Source organism: Morone saxatilis, unplaced genomic scaffold, assembly GCF_004916995.1.
Source record: "Morone saxatilis isolate NCDOM2014 unplaced genomic scaffold, NCSU_SB_2.0 Contig3, whole genome shotgun sequence".
Classification (NCBI taxonomy): Eukaryota; Metazoa; Chordata; class Actinopteri; family Moronidae; genus Morone; species Morone saxatilis.
Genome location: NW_023339873.1, coordinates 11,190,249 through 11,207,411, shown reverse-complemented (window position 1 = coordinate 11,207,411; position 17,163 = coordinate 11,190,249). Strand labels below are relative to the sequence as shown.

At 41.1% G+C, this 17,163-nt stretch overlaps 2 protein-coding genes across 2 annotated transcripts in view; one reads left to right on the top strand and one right to left on the bottom strand.

The window, feature by feature from the left end:
* The window catches only part of LOC118337259 (gamma-aminobutyric acid receptor subunit rho-1), a 13,261-nt gene extending 9,917 nt beyond the window's left edge, over positions 1-3,344 (bottom strand). Inside the window, exon 1 of the mRNA XM_035674196.1 lies at positions 2,782-3,344. Coding sequence (XP_035530089.1) covers positions 2,782-2,888 — 107 coding nt within the window. The 5' untranslated portion in view covers positions 2,889-3,344. The remainder of the gene's footprint in view (positions 1-2,781) is intronic.
* Positions 3,345-6,676: 3,332 nt separating this feature from the next.
* Positions 6,677-17,163, top strand: part of tonsl (tonsoku-like, DNA repair protein) — a 10,931-nt gene continuing 444 nt past the window's right edge. Inside the window, 28 exon segments of the mRNA XM_035673690.1 lie at positions 6,677-6,961; positions 7,057-7,152; positions 7,821-7,963; positions 8,118-8,301; positions 8,383-8,512; positions 8,681-8,852; positions 8,974-9,088; positions 9,204-9,355; positions 9,489-9,641; positions 9,959-10,084; positions 10,185-10,383; positions 10,483-10,538; positions 10,622-10,711; positions 11,091-11,094; positions 11,097-11,159; positions 11,249-11,412; positions 11,846-11,969; positions 12,069-12,310; positions 12,490-12,976; positions 13,073-13,189; positions 13,192-13,272; positions 14,453-14,598; positions 14,692-14,767; positions 14,865-15,027; positions 15,741-15,973; positions 16,194-16,224; positions 16,299-16,432; positions 17,107-17,163. The exon segment at positions 17,107-17,163 is cut by the window's right edge and continues 444 nt beyond it. Coding sequence (XP_035529583.1) covers positions 6,937-6,961; positions 7,057-7,152; positions 7,821-7,963; positions 8,118-8,301; positions 8,383-8,512; positions 8,681-8,852; positions 8,974-9,088; positions 9,204-9,355; positions 9,489-9,641; positions 9,959-10,084; positions 10,185-10,383; positions 10,483-10,538; positions 10,622-10,711; positions 11,091-11,094; positions 11,097-11,159; positions 11,249-11,412; positions 11,846-11,969; positions 12,069-12,310; positions 12,490-12,976; positions 13,073-13,189; positions 13,192-13,272; positions 14,453-14,598; positions 14,692-14,767; positions 14,865-15,027; positions 15,741-15,973; positions 16,194-16,224; positions 16,299-16,432; positions 17,107-17,163 — 3,763 coding nt within the window. The 5' untranslated portion in view covers positions 6,677-6,936.

Here is a 17,163-nt window from a genome sequence, read left to right as displayed (position 1 = left end):
AAAGCAAAAAAGAAACATTTGCTGGTTACGTCTTCTAGGATTTGATGCTGTTTCTGTGACAGTGAACTGAATATCTTTGAGTTTAGAACTGCTGGTCGGACAAAACAAGACATTTCCAGACGTCGGACTGTGGGAAATTATAACCTTTTCAGAATTTTCTGACGTCTTGTTGAGAAGATTAATCAATTAATTGAGAAAATGATCGCGATTAACTAATAATGAAAAGAATAATTTGATTTGGCTCTCTTGCTTTAGATGCATTGCTTGAACCAGTTTGCTTTTCGCGTTTCTAAGCTGGCTTTCCTATTGTAGAGCTGGCACATTTAATTTCATTGAAAAAAATGTTTCATTTCTATTTTATCAAACAAGTTTAGATGGTAATAAAAACCATCAAGTCAGATTCTGGTCCAACTGTTATTACGTAACTACATTGCAAGATAATTACTGCGTTTTGGCTTTATACGGCAGTATGCACCCATAATACTGTGGGGTGCTTCAAATTTAGATGAGCTTCTTTTACAGTTTGTATGCTTTACAATTATGGGGAATTATGAAAAAAGCAAGCATGAGTGATTCGATTTTATAATCACAAATGTGTTTTTTCTAACTTGAAGACCAGCGACCAGCTTCAAAATCCTCCTTCAAACCTAATGATGGTTTTCTCCTCAGATGTTTTCTTGTGTGGGACTCTGCTGTCCCACCAACGCTGATAGCATAATGATGGCATACAGCGCTGTACTTTGGCGCTGCTTGGAGGCTAATAGTTGAACTCTGTGCTGCTGATAGTTGTATTTGTCGATATAAATGGTGGGAAACTTGTGTTTTGCTCCTTATTTCTCAAGTATTTCTCAATGTTCCTGTTTTAATTTGGGTGAAGTCTTGATTTGGATGCGTTGTGTCTCTGCTCACTCGGCTGATGTGTCCAGAGCCATCTAAAGGTGATGACTTTGTAAAGATTAGTCAATTGACAGAATTAATCAGCAACTGTTTTCTTTTTTGTCTTTTCATTATTTTTTGGGCTTTTATTGCCTTAATTGGACACTAGCTGCTGAAGAGTGACAGGACAGGGAGGAGAGAGAGGGGGGATGACATGCCACAAAGGACTGCAAGTTGGAATTGAGCCCAGGCTGCTGTGGTAAGGACTCTTACGTGGAGCGCAAACTCCAGGTGAGCTACCAAGTCGCCCCAATCAGCAACTATTTCTAAGTTATTTTTTAACATTTGCTGGTTCTATCTTCTCACCTGTTAGGATTTGCTGCTTTTTCTTTGCCTTTTAAATTGAATATCTTCACGTTTTGGACTGTTGGTCGGATAAAATGAGACATCTAAAGATGTCAGCTTGGGCTTTAGGAAAATGTGAGGTGCATTTGTCACACTTTTCTGACATTTTATTGACTTAATAATAAACTGATACATCAAGACTATAATGACAGATCTGATGTTGCTCTCAATAGGTGTTCAAAGCCATCTGAAAGAGTAATATTCATTTTGGACAAACCAGAATGATCATGCTCTCATATTTAGATGAATTCTGACAATGTGGCTGCACATGAAGACATTCTTCTCTTTTAAATGCCTTGCAGCAGTGTTTTTATGCTTCAATATGTGCTCCATATTGAACTGACTCACTGACATAATGATCCAATTTGCATTTTTAATGCAAGTCAAAGATGCGTATTGCTTATTTTGTAGTATAAAGGTAAAATTCTTCCACATACTGTTCCCTGCACTTAACAGCAGTGATATTAGAGCTGAAATGATTAGTCGATTGACAGAAAATTAATCTGCGACTTTAATATATAAGTATTTTTAAGTAAATAATAGGACAAATTTACTGCTTCCATCTTCTTAAAAGTGAATATTTGCTGGTTGTCTTTGTCTTGTATGACAATAAACTGAATATGTTGGAATTTTGGACTGTTGGTCGGACTAAAAAAGGCATAGTAACTGTCTCTTGGCTCTGGGAACTTAAATATATTTTGTATTAAATATCAGGCTCTCAAAATGTTATTCCTTCTGACAAATTTGCTGTGCATGTAATCATTCAAATACCTGACAGCATTTTGACAAATTCAAGTGATCCAACACTTCATTATGTGCTCCAAATTAACAAAAATATTATTGTTATTACTATATTATAATATAGTAATCAGCATTTCTAACGGAGTATAAAAAAAGTGCTAAGCTCTTTGTTCAAACTGAAGTTCAATGTATTCTAATGTCACATTTTTTAAAACATCAATCAACATCAATATTCTACTAAACAAACAAATACACTTGTAATGTAACACTTCATTCAATCAATAATATGTAGAATCGAGGACGCTTGATCTAGTTCAGTCCCGACTAAAACATTTAATCCAATGGACGCATTAACAAGGCAGCAATTAGCCTAAATAATCACCAGAAAATGACATTGACTACAACCACTGCCAGTAGGTAAAACAGTCATTAACTGGCCTGCAGCAGTTGTGGGGCAAGAGAACACAGCATTCACCAGTAGTACATAAATAGATGTGGGGATTTAGGTCTCCCTCTCTCTATGCTCTCCAATCTGCTGTCTGAATAAGTCTGTTTTCAGAGGGGGAGGGAGCAGCTCAGGTGACACAGGAAACACTGGACAACATCGAGTAAACCTAAAAAAAAAAATAAACATCTAAAAGAACATAATGAAGCTTTAAAAAATAATATGCAGACTTTCCATTAAAAAGCTTAATTTAAAACTGTTAAGACAATAAAAGCATGCACTCCAGTGTTTGTCTTTCACACGTTTGCCATTACCTGCTCTGTTTGTAGGTCTCCAGCTTGTGACCCCTCGACTGGGCCATCTTCCCAGCTGTACCCGCTAGCCAAACACAGAAGAGCACAAGAACAGCATCCACCTGCATGGTTCACATTCCCCAGAGGACGGACCTCTCCTGTCACTCAGAATCTGCTCCCCTCCAGGGTTTGTAGCACTCTGCTTTCCTGAGACATTCCTTTCTCCAGTGCCGGAGCCGATAAGAGGGAGGAAAAACAGCACCGGCAGCAGCTACACTGGGCTATTCTATGGCCTGAGTGGAAAACATCCTACGGTGCTTAATCTCCACAGTGGGAAAAGCAATTTTGACTAAACCCATAAATCCTTGAGCGTCAGATGGTACAGATTTGATCCCTTCAGCGGCGGATGTGCCTGCCTCTCTGTGCTCTGCTGTGCTCAGATATCCTGCACTCTGATGTGCTCTACTCCACTTTGCACCGCCCAGAAACACCAATTCTCACAATGATGCAGCGTGCTCATTTGTAAGGTCAACGGTTTAGAGATACAGACTCACAAAGGCTGAGTGGAAGCTCTGAGTCTGATACAATAGGTGTCTCAGCTCCTTCTGATGCTGCAGTCTCATATCTGTCAAAAAAAAAAATGTCAAGCTTAAATCTGCATTTTTTTCTTCTGCTTGTTGGTTGTTTGCAAGATTTTAGTTGTACCTAATGTAAACACAGACAGTAAATGTAGGGTTTTATAATTAAGGAGTTATTTTCTCGCTGCCTGCAGTGGTGTTTTTCTCGGTTTCTTCTCAGGGGAATAAGATTTGGGAATATTTTTGGATGCTCCAAAAAATGATTACACAGTTTGATATGTTTGCAAATCCAGCAGAAATAAGGCCAGTTGAGCTTTTAAACAAGAGACCTACAAATCTATAGCATTAAGAGGATATATAATATAGAATATTAAGCCAATAAAGCAACCGTTTTGTCAGATGAAAAAAATACTACATGCATTTGGTCCCAACAGACAGTCTGAACACCACACACTTACCAATCTGCTTCGGAAAAAAAACTGAGAGGATGAATAAAGGGTGTGTTTTTTTATTTATTTAGCAACTCACTAGAGGCTGCACCACTATTTGTCTGTCAGGGCATGCCGTCCATCTGTGTGAGCCAATCAAAAAACGTCTCAGCGCTGACATCACCGCCATCCAGGCCATGTGTCAGCCTTTTTTTTTTTAGCAGACTGAACAGTTGGATTATAAGATCATGAATTTGGGTTAGCTCCATGGACGTCAATCTGAAAATTGGTGTAAGTAATGTTAGGCATTGTTTGTGTTTCAGATTTGTGGATCCTTCTTTAAAGCAGCCTGCTGAGCGGGCAAATGTAACAGCTACCAAGTGCACAAAGAACAAACAATCGGGCAAATGTCGTCTTGTTATAATATTTCTGATTTATACACTCATCTTTTAGTTATTGGATTACAGGGAGCCCCCTACAGTTGTGTTCAGGAATAATTCAAGAGTCACATTAGAGCCATGCTAGAGAATGTGTATCTCGTAAGAAGGGGTGTAACAAAATATCGAAAAATAATGTATCGCCATATTTTGTTTTGTGATATTTCTTAAAAAACGATGTATCGATTTTTGTGTTTAAACCCCCCCACCTGCTACATAGCAGTGCTGTATGTAGCAGTAAATGTATGTGGAGTACAAGTGTTGTAAAGGCAGATCCCACTGTTCTGGTCGCATATACTGTATGTAAACGTTTTTTAAACTGCAATATATTGCCTTGCTTACAGTATCACAATATATCACAATATATTGACTCGTGACCCCTGTATCGTGATACGTGTTGTATTGGCAGATTTTTGCCAATACACAGCCCTAATCATAAGCATGACAACTGAATTCTGACTTACGACTACAGTACTCACTATATTGTATGATCTTAATTTTGAGTCACAGTTATCATTACAGCCCAACTGAATCCTGGATTTTTTCACACTCGATTTTGTAAAGAGTATAAAAACACAGATGCAGTGGCCTCTTTGGGATGAAACATATAAGACTGTTCGACAGGTGTAGTCTTTCGCAGTCGTGACTTTTTGTGGCATCACAGTTTTATAGGGTGTGAAAAGAGAGCATGCTGTCATCACTACTTGGCAGGGAAAACCATTTAATTAGACTAGTTGCAGTTACTCTCTGGCCGAGAGGGAAATCATCTTAGAACGACTTAGAATCGGCCAATATTTCTTTGTTTAAAGTAAACATACAACAAACTTAAAAATGTCTGCACACTATGATTTCAGCACAAAAATAATATTTACTTATCTTCTGACATTTCACCACCAGCTGGATTCGTGAGATTATGAAATTACAAGATCACATGAGAATCCATATTTGCAGGCTTCAAGCTGTGCGCTTGTGTTCTTGATCAGAGTCGTTTGAGGAACTGCTGGCAGCTACTGGCGTGGTTTAATGCTAGGTGTGAAAATTCTAAAATTCTTTAAGGTTTTTTTATTTTTTCCTGGAAAGAATAGGCTCCCAAGTAATACCTCTCAGTATTTTTTAACTTTAACTTCTAAGGCGATAGTAAACATTGTGGGCCATTTTGTTTTCATAACACATATATACTTATTTTCTAACACATTAACTTATTGGTTTTTTTATTCTTTTAGTTCTGTTATTTCTTTATCTATCTAGTTCTATCTATCTATCTATTATCTATCTATCTTATTATCTACCTCTATCTATTACCTATCATCTATCTATCTAGTCTACTATCTATCTATCATCTATCTGACTCCTGGAAAGAAAACAATCAAAACACAACATTTAGGGGTTTATTTACTTGTCTATTTGTGTCTGTAGATTCTCACCAAAAGCTAGCATTAGATAGTTTTTAATGGTGATATATCTATTAGTTAAAATGTTTTACCCTATTAACCTTACAGTTTTATTCCTAATAATATTCTGAAGGGGTTTACAGAGGGGTTTGTTTATCATTCATAAACGGATTAATATAAGATTGTATTCCTAAAAGCAGTGGTGAAAATGGATTCTATATGGCTGTTGACATTGTGATGAAAAGAGAAATCCCTCTGACTCTGATATGTCAACACAACGAAACAAGAATTCTGAGAGAAAATTCAGACTGTGTTCTGGAAATGTATGCGAGTTAGCACATTTTTCATTAGATGATAACTGTAATTGCATAATTTACACACAGAAGTTAAGAAAAAATTGTTAATGTAAGCAATCAACTGGGGGAGTTTAATGGTGATGATATCTATCATTTAAATGTTTTACCCTATTCACCTGTTGTGTCTCCCGTAATAAATAAAACACAAATCATTCAGTGTGACATGGGCTTTAGATGTGACTGTTCAAAACAGGCTCAGGGATTAAAGGGAGTCTTACCTCTTTTACCTTAGTACCTGACTGACTTGCCTTGGCCCACTTACAGTAGAGTCAGAGCAGGCATTGTTACTTCTGTCAGTGCAGTACTATAGCTCTATCTGTGGGATTTCAGCACATAGTACATTCAGTACTGCCTCTGTCCTGCCTCTGTGTTGCTGTTGCTGCTCCCTCCAGTCTCTACGTGGAACTACGTCACGATCTCGCGTTAGCCAATGAACTGTTGGCATACCTACCCTGGTTCAACTTTTGCCCTGAACTTTGTCTGTCAGGCAGACAGGCACACTCCGTACTCAGGTTATACACCGTCCACAGAAACGTCAACAAATCAAATGCGTTATGTTTAAGTGCTAGGTTAAAGCAGGTGATCAGGGTTGAGGGCAAGGTCGGACACACACCTTCAAACCCGAGTGATGGAGGCGGGATTGGTGCCTGAGAGGCTGAGATCAGGGGATAATTAGCCCATTTTCTGCAGTGACGGTATTGGCTCACGCAGTAGTGGCGGGGCTTTGTGAAGTTTACGGTACCGAGAGCTAACTTACAGCAACAACATGCTTACTGACGTGTTTATAATGTTGCGCTGTTTGATGAGACATCGAACACGATCGGATGCTTAAACGACAGCAGGAGCATCAATGGACCCGCAAACAAGTGTATCAGTGAGCGTTAAGTGAGAACAGCTGCTTCGTGTCGTTCATTTGTGCGCTGAGCTAACTGGAGCCATTCACTGCCAGCGAGCTGTTAGCTCTCAGTGCTAAGACCTGAACCAACATGAGCTCCTCACGGGAGATAAAACGTAAGTGTGGCGGTGTTTGTGAGTTGAAAAGGCGTTTGTAAACCCCCCCGCCCTCCTCTGTTTGGATTGAAGTGTAATGTGTGATTCCTCTGCAGAGCTGCAGAAAGCGAAGAGCAAAGCGCAGAACAGCAACAACTTAAAAGAGGAGGGCAACATCTGCAATCAGCTGGGAGAGCTGCTGTCCAGAAATGGTAAGTCGTCTTAACACATGTGTGATTGATCTATTGAATTTACTGTCTGATGGAGAGATGTGTGTCAGTAATAGGATATCTGTGCAGAAGGCATTTATCTTATACAGCAGAGGAGTGTGGGCATGGCACAGACATACAAGGACACAGATCATGCAGATTATACAGTTACTCCCCATTCTGTGAAATGTAGTGATGGAGGTGAGGTAAATAAACATCAATAAAGCAACAAAGCTTTTTAAACTATTTATTCACAATCACTTTACATACTAAAGGCCGATACTGTTGAGTTTTAAGTGGTTTTCAGTCAGCAGCTTAGAAGCATCATCTCTAATGTTGAAGCTGCACAGTCCTACACGCCACTGTCTTCTTCTGTTTCTGATGTTGCTTTTATGCCTCCTTATGGATTTAAACGCCTCTCAGTGTGGAGTAACGACAGCTATTAAATCAGTCCAGCTGTCCTCAAAAGCACTTTCCTATTTCTTCCCCCAGTTGACACCATACAAACTGTATTTGAACTCTATGTAAATTCCTTCTTTGTGTTGCATAATCCCAGTGTTGTTCTTATATTACTACTTTCTATTTATTCCTCCTATTTCTAAAGTTTAATAGTGTCCTTTTTTAGAGCTTTTTTAACAACTTTGTCCTGTCTGATCCTTATCATATCCCAGGTGATTATGAGGCTGCCATTAGGGAGCACCAGCAGGAGTTGGCGCTCTCTGAGGTGCTAAACGATGTGATTGGACGAGCTGTGGCTAACCGTAAGATAGGAGAGTGCTACGCGGAGATGGGAAACATTGAGGCTGCTTTGAAAGTGAGTAGATTGGTCTGGTTTATTCGAAATGCTTGTGGGCATTAAACCTCAAAATGATTAAAATTCTTTGCCTAAGTACGATAGGGGACAACATACAGGCTCATATTGAAATGGATGTTAAGAAAGCATATAAAGCGTTGCGTGTATTTTTCAGCACCAGCGGTGTCACCTGGACCTGGCTCGCTCTGTCAGTGATCACGCTGAGGAGCAAAGGGCGCTGGCCACTATTGGTCGGACCTACCTCTTCCGTTATGAATCAGACCAATCAAAGAACAGTTTAGAGCAAGCAGAGGACGCCTTCAGGAAGAGCCTGTTCATTGTTGATGACCGTCTACAAGGTCTGTACTGTTTGTCAGTGTGGTGGGATTGTTATGGATTTTGTATTACTTCTTTGTTGTAACATTTTTTCTTACCTCCAGGGACCGTGTCAGTGCGAGAGATTAGTGAGATGAAAGCCCGTCTCTTCCTCAATCTTGGTCTGGTCTGTGATCATCTGGGGGAGCCCAAACGTTGCAGCGAGTTTATCCGACGAAGTGTCTTTATTGCAGAGTAAGAACATCTTAAACTAAATACTTTATCTTAATGTAAAAACTCATGTAGGAAGATGGGAAATTGTCAGGAACGTTTCCTTCTTACCACAGGGACATTAGGTAAGTGGACCTCGGGCATACTATAAAGTATTGTTAATTGTGCTTTCTCCATTCTTTTCTTCTAAAGAAAGAGTCAGCTGCTGGAGGATCTCTACCGTGCAAACTTTAACCTGGGTAACATCTACTTCCGTAACGGTCAAAGGTCTAACGCTGTGCGCTGCCTTGAACAGGCCAAAGAGTGTGCGAGGAAGATCAAAGACAAGTTCAGCGAGAGCGAGTGCTTTCATTGCATTGGCAAGGTATGAACTTATTCTTGAGAAAGCAAAGATAGTCCAGTTGCATTCAAACAACTAACCCATTTTCTGTTGTTGTGGATGTACATTTAGTAATTTGTGTGTCTCCCATCACATTTATCCACAGGTGCAGCTGTCACTGGGTGATTTTGTAGCGGCTAGACGATCTCTGAAGAAAGCTCTCTTGCTGGGCTCCCAGCAGCCACTGGACAGGCAGGCAGTGAAGAAAGCTTTCAAATATGGTGAAAGAGCTGTTTTCTTCATCCACTCAGTCTTGTTGATTATGTGTATGTAGTTCAATTGATATGTTTCACTGAGATATCTGAGTTGATGGCGTGATTTGTTTGAATTTCATAGCGGACCAGGGCTTTAAATTAGAGGAAGAGTTGGGGGAGGATCAGGGCAAAAGACTTGGCTCCCATCAGGCTGTGGGGCTGGCAGAGCAGCTGGGGGACCTTTATTGTAAGGTTGGCTGCTACAGCAAAGCCCTGGATGCATATCAAGCTCAGGTAAAGCATATTTTAATGTTTACTTTAGCACCGAATACCCCCCTGTGTTTTAACTCCTCTAATTTGAGTTCATTTACATAAGTGAATATCACCACAATTAATTATGTTAAGCTTTGTTGTCTGTGTGGTGTAGCTAAAGGGAGCTGAGGCGTTGGGAAAGCCTGCCAGGGAGCTGGCTGTCATCCACGTGTCCCTGGCTGCGACCTACACAGACCTGAGACAGCACAGCAAGGCAGTGGAGCACTACAGACAGGAGCTGGCTTTACGACAGGGCAACTCTACTGAGGTTCGCATGCACTACCTGTATCTTCATTGAGCATCGCTGTCTTTATAAATGGCCATTCTGTGATCACAGTAATATTATGGGGTTAATGGATATAGGTAAATCTTGTATATAATGTACATTGGTTTAAGAATAGAAAATCACCAGCCGAATCACTTTTATGATTGTGGGAGACGACCTGGCGTAATAATAATAATTATAAAATTATTATTATTATTATATTAAAAACTACATTTATGTAATTATTGATTGATGATGCGTCTTGATAGTTAGTCCATACTTATGCATGTAATTGAATCTCTTGTACGTGTCTGGATCAGGAGTGTAGCACTTGGCTGAACATTGCAACAGCTCAGGAGGAGGGCGGCTGTGCCTTCGAGGATATAGACAGCAGCTACAGTAAAGCCTTACACTGCGCTCAGAAGTCTGGGCAGGCCAGACTACAGGTGAGCTGGAATGGCAAAAACCCATGTACTGTTAATTTGTTAAAGAATAATAAACACCGTGCAAAGACTCGCGTATGAAGGCTCACTTTCCCTCCTACAGAAACGTGCGTTGCGGCTCTGGCTGGCGTCCCAGAAAAGATGTGGATCATCGGACGCTGATGACACGGAAGCAAAACTGCAGGAGCTGTGTGCTAATGAGGGTTGGAGTCCAGACTGCAGCGATGGTGAGGAGGATGAAGAGGAGGAGATGGACAACAGTGAACCTCTGGATGACAGTGACGTCATTCTCTCAGACTCAGGTAGACTATCGAACTTGGACTGACATTCTCTAGAAAAATGAAACCTAATATTTAAGATATTTTATCTTAGTCTTATATGACTTTTCATATGGTTTATAGATGATGATCTGGAGGGTTATGACAAGATGGTATCAGGAAGGAGGAAGGCAGGAAGGGTGAGTCATATATATCAGTTGAGCAATTAACACGTCTACCATGTCTTCAGTGTTTTACCCATGGCTCTTTTTTTTTGCTTTAGTGGAACAAGAGGAATGAGAAGGGCGAGACGTCTCTGCACAGAGCGTGTATAGATGGAAACCTGAAGCAGGTCCAGTACCTGGTGGAGCAGGTGAGAAAACCAAGATTTATGGTTTTGGTTTTAAAAAATACTGTATTTGGTCAAGAAAATAAACACAACTAAAGTCAGACAGATGTGAGAAAATCCTCAGTGAACTGTAAAATATTTGTGCTGTACTCCAACAATAGTCCAATTTAAAAACTTCTTGGACTTTAGCTTCTTGCCTAACCCTGTTAAAAAATGTACTACACAAAAAACACATCTTTTCTTTTGATCTCAAGAAGAGAAACTGTCTCTCCTTGAATCTTTTATAAGTAGTGGCAGTCATAAAGATGAAAGAGTAAAAGAATACGGCTACAGACAGAAACTGTAACCACAGATGACTTTGACTGTATAACGAATAACAATTTTTTGCTCGTCTGTATGTCAGGGTCACTGAATCCAAGAGACTATTGTGGCTGGACCCCCCTTCATGAGGCCAGCAACCACGGTCACTATGGTAAGATCAGATGAATAGTGTTTAACCTTGTTTAAAAACTTTTTTTTTTTTGTGATAGTGAAAAAACTGTCCCTCATTCTCTCATCCAGACGTTGTAGCCGTGCTGCTGGAGCACGGCGCTAACGTCAATGACCCTGGTGGTCCCTTATGTGAGGGAGTGACTCCTCTCCATGATGCCCTCGCTTGTGGCAATTTAAAAGTTGCAAGACTCTTGGTGGAACGAGGGGCTTCAGTCATCCTACGCAACTCCAAGGTGTGTGTGGCATTTGAGCCTCTGGTGAATTACGGGCACTGGTTCTATAATAGAAAATGGTTTATTTGAGTTATTACAGTAACAAAGGGACTGGTATCTGCAACTGCGTCAAATAAATGTTCTATTTTCCAAATTTTTGCTTTCATTCTTCTCAAGCCAGTAACCATAATTTAGTTATGTGTCAGAGTAGAGATCCTTAGAACTTATAAGTAAATATACAGTATATCATCCTTTGTGTTGGTATCCTACCAAGTAATACAAATTTTACATAAAAAATAGGCTGTCCAATATTTGTTTTCAGTTGGATCAGCGAGTTTCCAGAGAAACAGTAGGTCATTGGGGCTGTTATCATTACTGAGCTGACTGGTAATATTGAAATCACCCTAGCCTTCCAAATGGGGCTAATGCGTGCACCTTTCTCATCCTCTGTCAGGGTGATACCGCCATGGACACCCTGCGTCAGTGGCAGAAGACTTACAGCAGAGAGTTGGACCAGGACACCAAGCACGAGTGCATCGCTACAGAGAGACTGCTGAGGAAGGCGCTCGCAGGGGGAGGTGTGAGGCCTTTCCGTTGTCATACCATTTTAGCCTCGGTTTGCCGTTTTAAATATCCTTTCAAACACAGTTTTTCCCACTTATCTCTGTCTAACACAGTGCCTGCTGCTCCTGCCCCAGCCAAGCCTTTCGATGCCCTGCAGGACAGCCAGCTGTTTGATGCTGAGAACTCAGAGCCGCTGTCGTCCTCTGGAGGGGGCTGTCCCCCCAGCCAAGACTGGCCCCGGAACAACAGGAACTCTGAGGTGAAGGCAGTACCTGCCAGCCCCAAACGGTGGCAGTGCAATGGCTCAACACAGCGCCACAGAGCCAGAGGAACAGAGGCTGCTGTCCTGTACGGGGTAAAGTCTGCCAAATGCTTATTTATATATAGATAGAATAATAAATAATATAAATAAATATTTATAATACATTTATTTACAAAATCTTTGGGTACATTGAGATTATACAGTTTTTATTCCTTAGAATTCCTTAGATTAACATTAACAGTGCATTAACTGTGTGTATATGTATTCCTTAGAATAACAGCTGCTCCTCAGACGACAACGACTCCGACTGCCCGGTCAGTCCTCTCCGCCCCGTCCGCCCCAGACACAGTTTCCCAGGAGCCACAAGTCAAAAGGAAGTTCCCCCAAACAAGGAAGCCAACGCAATTCCCAGCTCAGCCCGGGAAAATGTCAAGGAGGCTCCTGCACCGTCTGTCTTCGCACGAGAGGAGTACCACAGCGCCATCCGAGGCTTAGGCAGCGCCAAAACCCGTCTCCTGGGTCTGTCTCAGCCTCAGTTCTCCAGCACACCTGCTGTCTCATCCAACAACAAGTCAGCCCTGGTTCCTGAGGAGGAGTATATGGCTGATGACTGGCTGGAGGATGATTTGGAGGAAATCCAGCCAAAGAAGAAGAGGAGGCTTCGAGTGGAACACAATGGGATGAGAGGGGAGGACACGGCCTTGTCTTCGGCAGCAAGGAGTCAAAACAGGCACTTAAACTCTGACACGACCTCCAGAGGTAACGTTTTTTAATAAATTTTTTTTTACTCACGTTCTTCATTTTTCTTTTTCTTTTATGTTTATGTTTTATTTTCGATACTTTATTCTCTTTCAGGTTTCTGCAGTCCTTCCTCGTCCAGCAGGGTCTCTCTCTGAAAAAGAACAGCTCTTTGAAGCCTCCACCAGGTCAAAATGACTCAGATGCCGGGGATGGTCAGGTTTAGGAAGAGAGAGTCAACAGATCACATAGCCCCACAGTTACTGATGATGACGACATGAGACCGGAAACGCTCCGCCATCAAATACACAATGCAGGTAAGGAGGAAGAACCCCCTTACCCTTTATTCTGGAGAAGTCACAGAATACTGCAACATGAAAATGAATGCATTATGGATTTGACTTAGAGAAAGGTAATGTACCTATTAAATCAGTTTTAAAAGAGTTTCACAGAGTGATTACATATTACTTATTCAAACAACGTTGATGACAGCTAGACAATCATTAAAGATTCAGCTTCATTCATCACTTGGAGCCATAACGGAACATCATTTGTCAGGGATCTGTCTCTTTCTTGATTAACTTTAGACAAGAAGATAAAAGTTGTGGTAAATGAGAGCGAATGAACAAGAAGTCAGCTTAATCTCAGATCTGAACTGCCTTTGGTATTCACTTTGCATGCGGCACACCGCAAAGTTCAAATTCAGTTGCATGAAAATGTGTACGTGTATTTGATCTAATCACTGTCCCAATCCAGCTCCACCGCAGACGTAAAAACTCTTTTGTCCCCTGGCCATCAAGACTTTACAACAGCTCCTAGTCAAGGCAGGGAGGACAATAGACAATAGACAATTTCTACCTCCATTTGCACTGTTTTCTTCCATTTTACATTTATTTAACAAGGTTAATGATGTATTGTGTTCTTATGGCTACTGGATACTTGAATTTCCCTCGGGATAAATAACAGTATCTATCTATTATCTATTATCTATCTATCTAGTCTATTTCTATCTATCTATTATCTATCTAATCTGTACTCTAATCTATCTATCTATCACTGTATTCTATCGTATCTAAGTTTATTCTATCTATCCTATACCTATAGTTCTCGTGAACGGTCGCGTAGAGTAAACACCTTTTGAATTAAATGATGTGGTTTTTTTTTTTTATTGTCAATTTTTTTAGGCCAGCTAGTTCAAACTCATTGGCTGGCCCCCTAATGCCCACATCAATGCCTTGCACCAAATCAGAATGAGGGTCAGAGTCAGGAGGATGTCTTCCTCATCCCAGTTCTGCAAAGGTGGTAAACATGTTTACATGTCATTTTCTTCATAAAATGACAAGACTTGATTATTTATGATCTTCAAACGTACTGGCTGTTAAGTCCAGCTTGCGATTTGGTGCATCCTGTTACAACAGCAGCACCAGGTGATTGCTTCTTCTTTACAACTCTGGAGGGTTTAACATTAGCACTATATCCTCACTGCTGTGTTTCCAGTGAGGCTGATATCCCTGCACTGCTTGTACGTGCGTTGTGGGACGAGCAGCCAACAGCGTTACTACCATAAACGGCTCTCCTACCCCACGCCTCACTGCAGAAAGAAGGGGCCTTGCTGTCCCCGCAGGACCTGCTGCGACTGTCCTGCACACCAAATGAGATGGTTAGGACTAGTCTTACATGAAAGACTGATAACCCATTTCACAAGACAGAATTACAATTGTGTTTTTGTGTTGTAGGTTCGGCTGAAGGTTGCTCCTGGGATCCTCCCTCCCTTCCCCGGAGCGCTACAAGAAGGCTGTGACAGCCCTGGCAGTGGGGTGGAGCACACACACACACACACACAAATAACACGCAAACGCAGACACACCACATTTTTGATGACCTATCTAGACATCTCTTGTTCCTGCAGATGAAAACAACCGTGTCACGCGGCGGATGTGCGAGGTGTGCAGGTGGGAGCTCTCGTTGTCGGTGTGTTGGCCTCAGCTTGGCCCTTCTTCCCTCAAACGCTCCTTCGTTGCCCCTAAAATCAGGCCAGGCCTCACCGAGCTGGCGCATCTTGCACCGTCTCAGTGATACACCTTCTCCCCGAAGCTGTTGCCACAACAATCACCCATGCCTCGCTTCGGCGGCTGCGACATTCTCTGCCTGTCAAAACCGGCGGAAGGGCGTAGTAAGGCTGTAAACGCTTAAAGGGACCAAGGCCATCCGCCGTTCCGGTAAATAGGCCCGGCTGGCCGAGCCTTGAATTTAGTTCACCTCGTGCATCAGTGTTCCCTTCGATTTCGCTGCTGGTGGGCGCAGCTTTTCAAAATAATTGCCCCAATAACTCACGTTTGGATCCACACTAGTGTGAACAGTATAGTTTTAGTTTTACTAAAAATGAATGATGGTATACATTGAATCACCAAAAATACAATGGCATAATTCTTACAATTAGATATATCAGAATATCAAAAAGATAAAATCTTCTGTGTGACTGAAACAGGACATGGGTAAGAACACCTTTTTTTGTTGTAGCCTTTGCATGAACTGCTGTGATCAGAAGACGTAACACTTCATGAGAAAGGCAGACAAATGATCCTCCAGGGATTCACACAGTTGAGTAGTTAAGGCTTTTATGTTCATAATTTAGTGTACCTCCCTAATGCAGTTGGTGTAAACGTTTGTCTCACTTTGTAGGACGCTTTAATAAAGCGTGATTGAGATGGTGTCAGAAACCAAAGTGTGGAAACAAATAACACATCACATCTCAGAATAAGACGTTGCTCACTTAATATGAATTTATCTTCACAGAATCTGAATTCTTTCTCATGCAAGTTGCTGTTTGTGGTTTCCTTTCGCAGTGTCTGGAGGAGCTCGACCTCAGTATGAATCCGCTAGGTGATGGTGTGTCTGAGTCCCTGTCCTGTCTGCTGTCCTGCTGCCCTCTGTTAGCCAAGCTGTCTCTGCAGGCCTGCAGCCTCACGGCTCGCTTCCTGCAGCAGCATCGACTGCTGCTAGCCAGCGCTCTGACAGGTAAACTCCAACAGGCAGATTAGATGATTAGAGAAGAGATATGTCATGTTTTTTTAGTTGGCTAGAAAGGAGATTGAGCTCAAATATAATGTTATTATGTTTTTTTTATTATTATGTACAAACCAACTAATAATATTTTCATTTTTCAGTGAATACGTGTTAAGAATTATGCTATTAATGATTAGACATTTTAACTTACTTAACTTTCTTATTTTTCAAGAGCTCTATCTCATTGTGAAATGTGTTTTCTGGTTTGATCTGTCATCCTGTATTCGCCTCTGCAGTTATCAGTTTTTCCATTTAACTCTTTGGTTTCCCCGTCCAGGTGCCTGCCTTCATGTCCGTCTCTGGTGAGTCTGAACCTTTCAGGAAACCCGTCCGTTACCTCAGCAGGACTTCACAACATCCTGGTCTCTCTCCGAGAGGCTTGTCGACCTTTGACCCTTTTAAACCTTCAAGGTATGTGTGTGTGTGTGTATATGGGTCATAAGTTAGTTGTGCATTTGTGTTTTTCCTTAATAAACATGCATTTGTTTACATCCATGTTTGCTTGCTGGCAGTCTTCTTCTTTGCCTTTGGTGGCACATTATGTTATATTATATTATATTATATTATATGTTCAGTATAATTGACCTTAAAGTAAGAGATTGGTCTTTGCACAGATAAGATGTGGTAAATTGCCACTACATATTGAAGCTAGATGGTAAAGAGGGGTGGTTGAAGATTAAAGAATGTGAATATTGGTATCTTTCTATACCATGATTTGTAACAGACATTGTTTAAAAGATTTGTATTGGAGAAAATAACATGTTTTAAATGTGTATATTATGTTTATCCTTGTGAGGCTGTGTGAAATATAAATATTTATCTCCTGGGACATTATTTGTAGGCAGTAGTCAGTGTATTGTATTGTACTGTGTGATTTTGAGTATACAGATCAGTGTGTTTGCTTTGTTGTTGATTAATGTGTCTGAATAATTTCATATGGACTGGGTCATTTAAATGACAGAAAACAAAACTATTCAGTCATTCACTGCACTATTCAGTCATTCGTAGTAAAACTGAAACTAAAAAGAAACAGTGAAAGAATCAAGTATACCCTTTTTAATTTCTGCTTGTTGCCTCATCCACAGGTTGTGAGGTGTCAGGCCCCTGGGACAGTGCGGGTCTGGATGGTTTGTCAGAGCTGG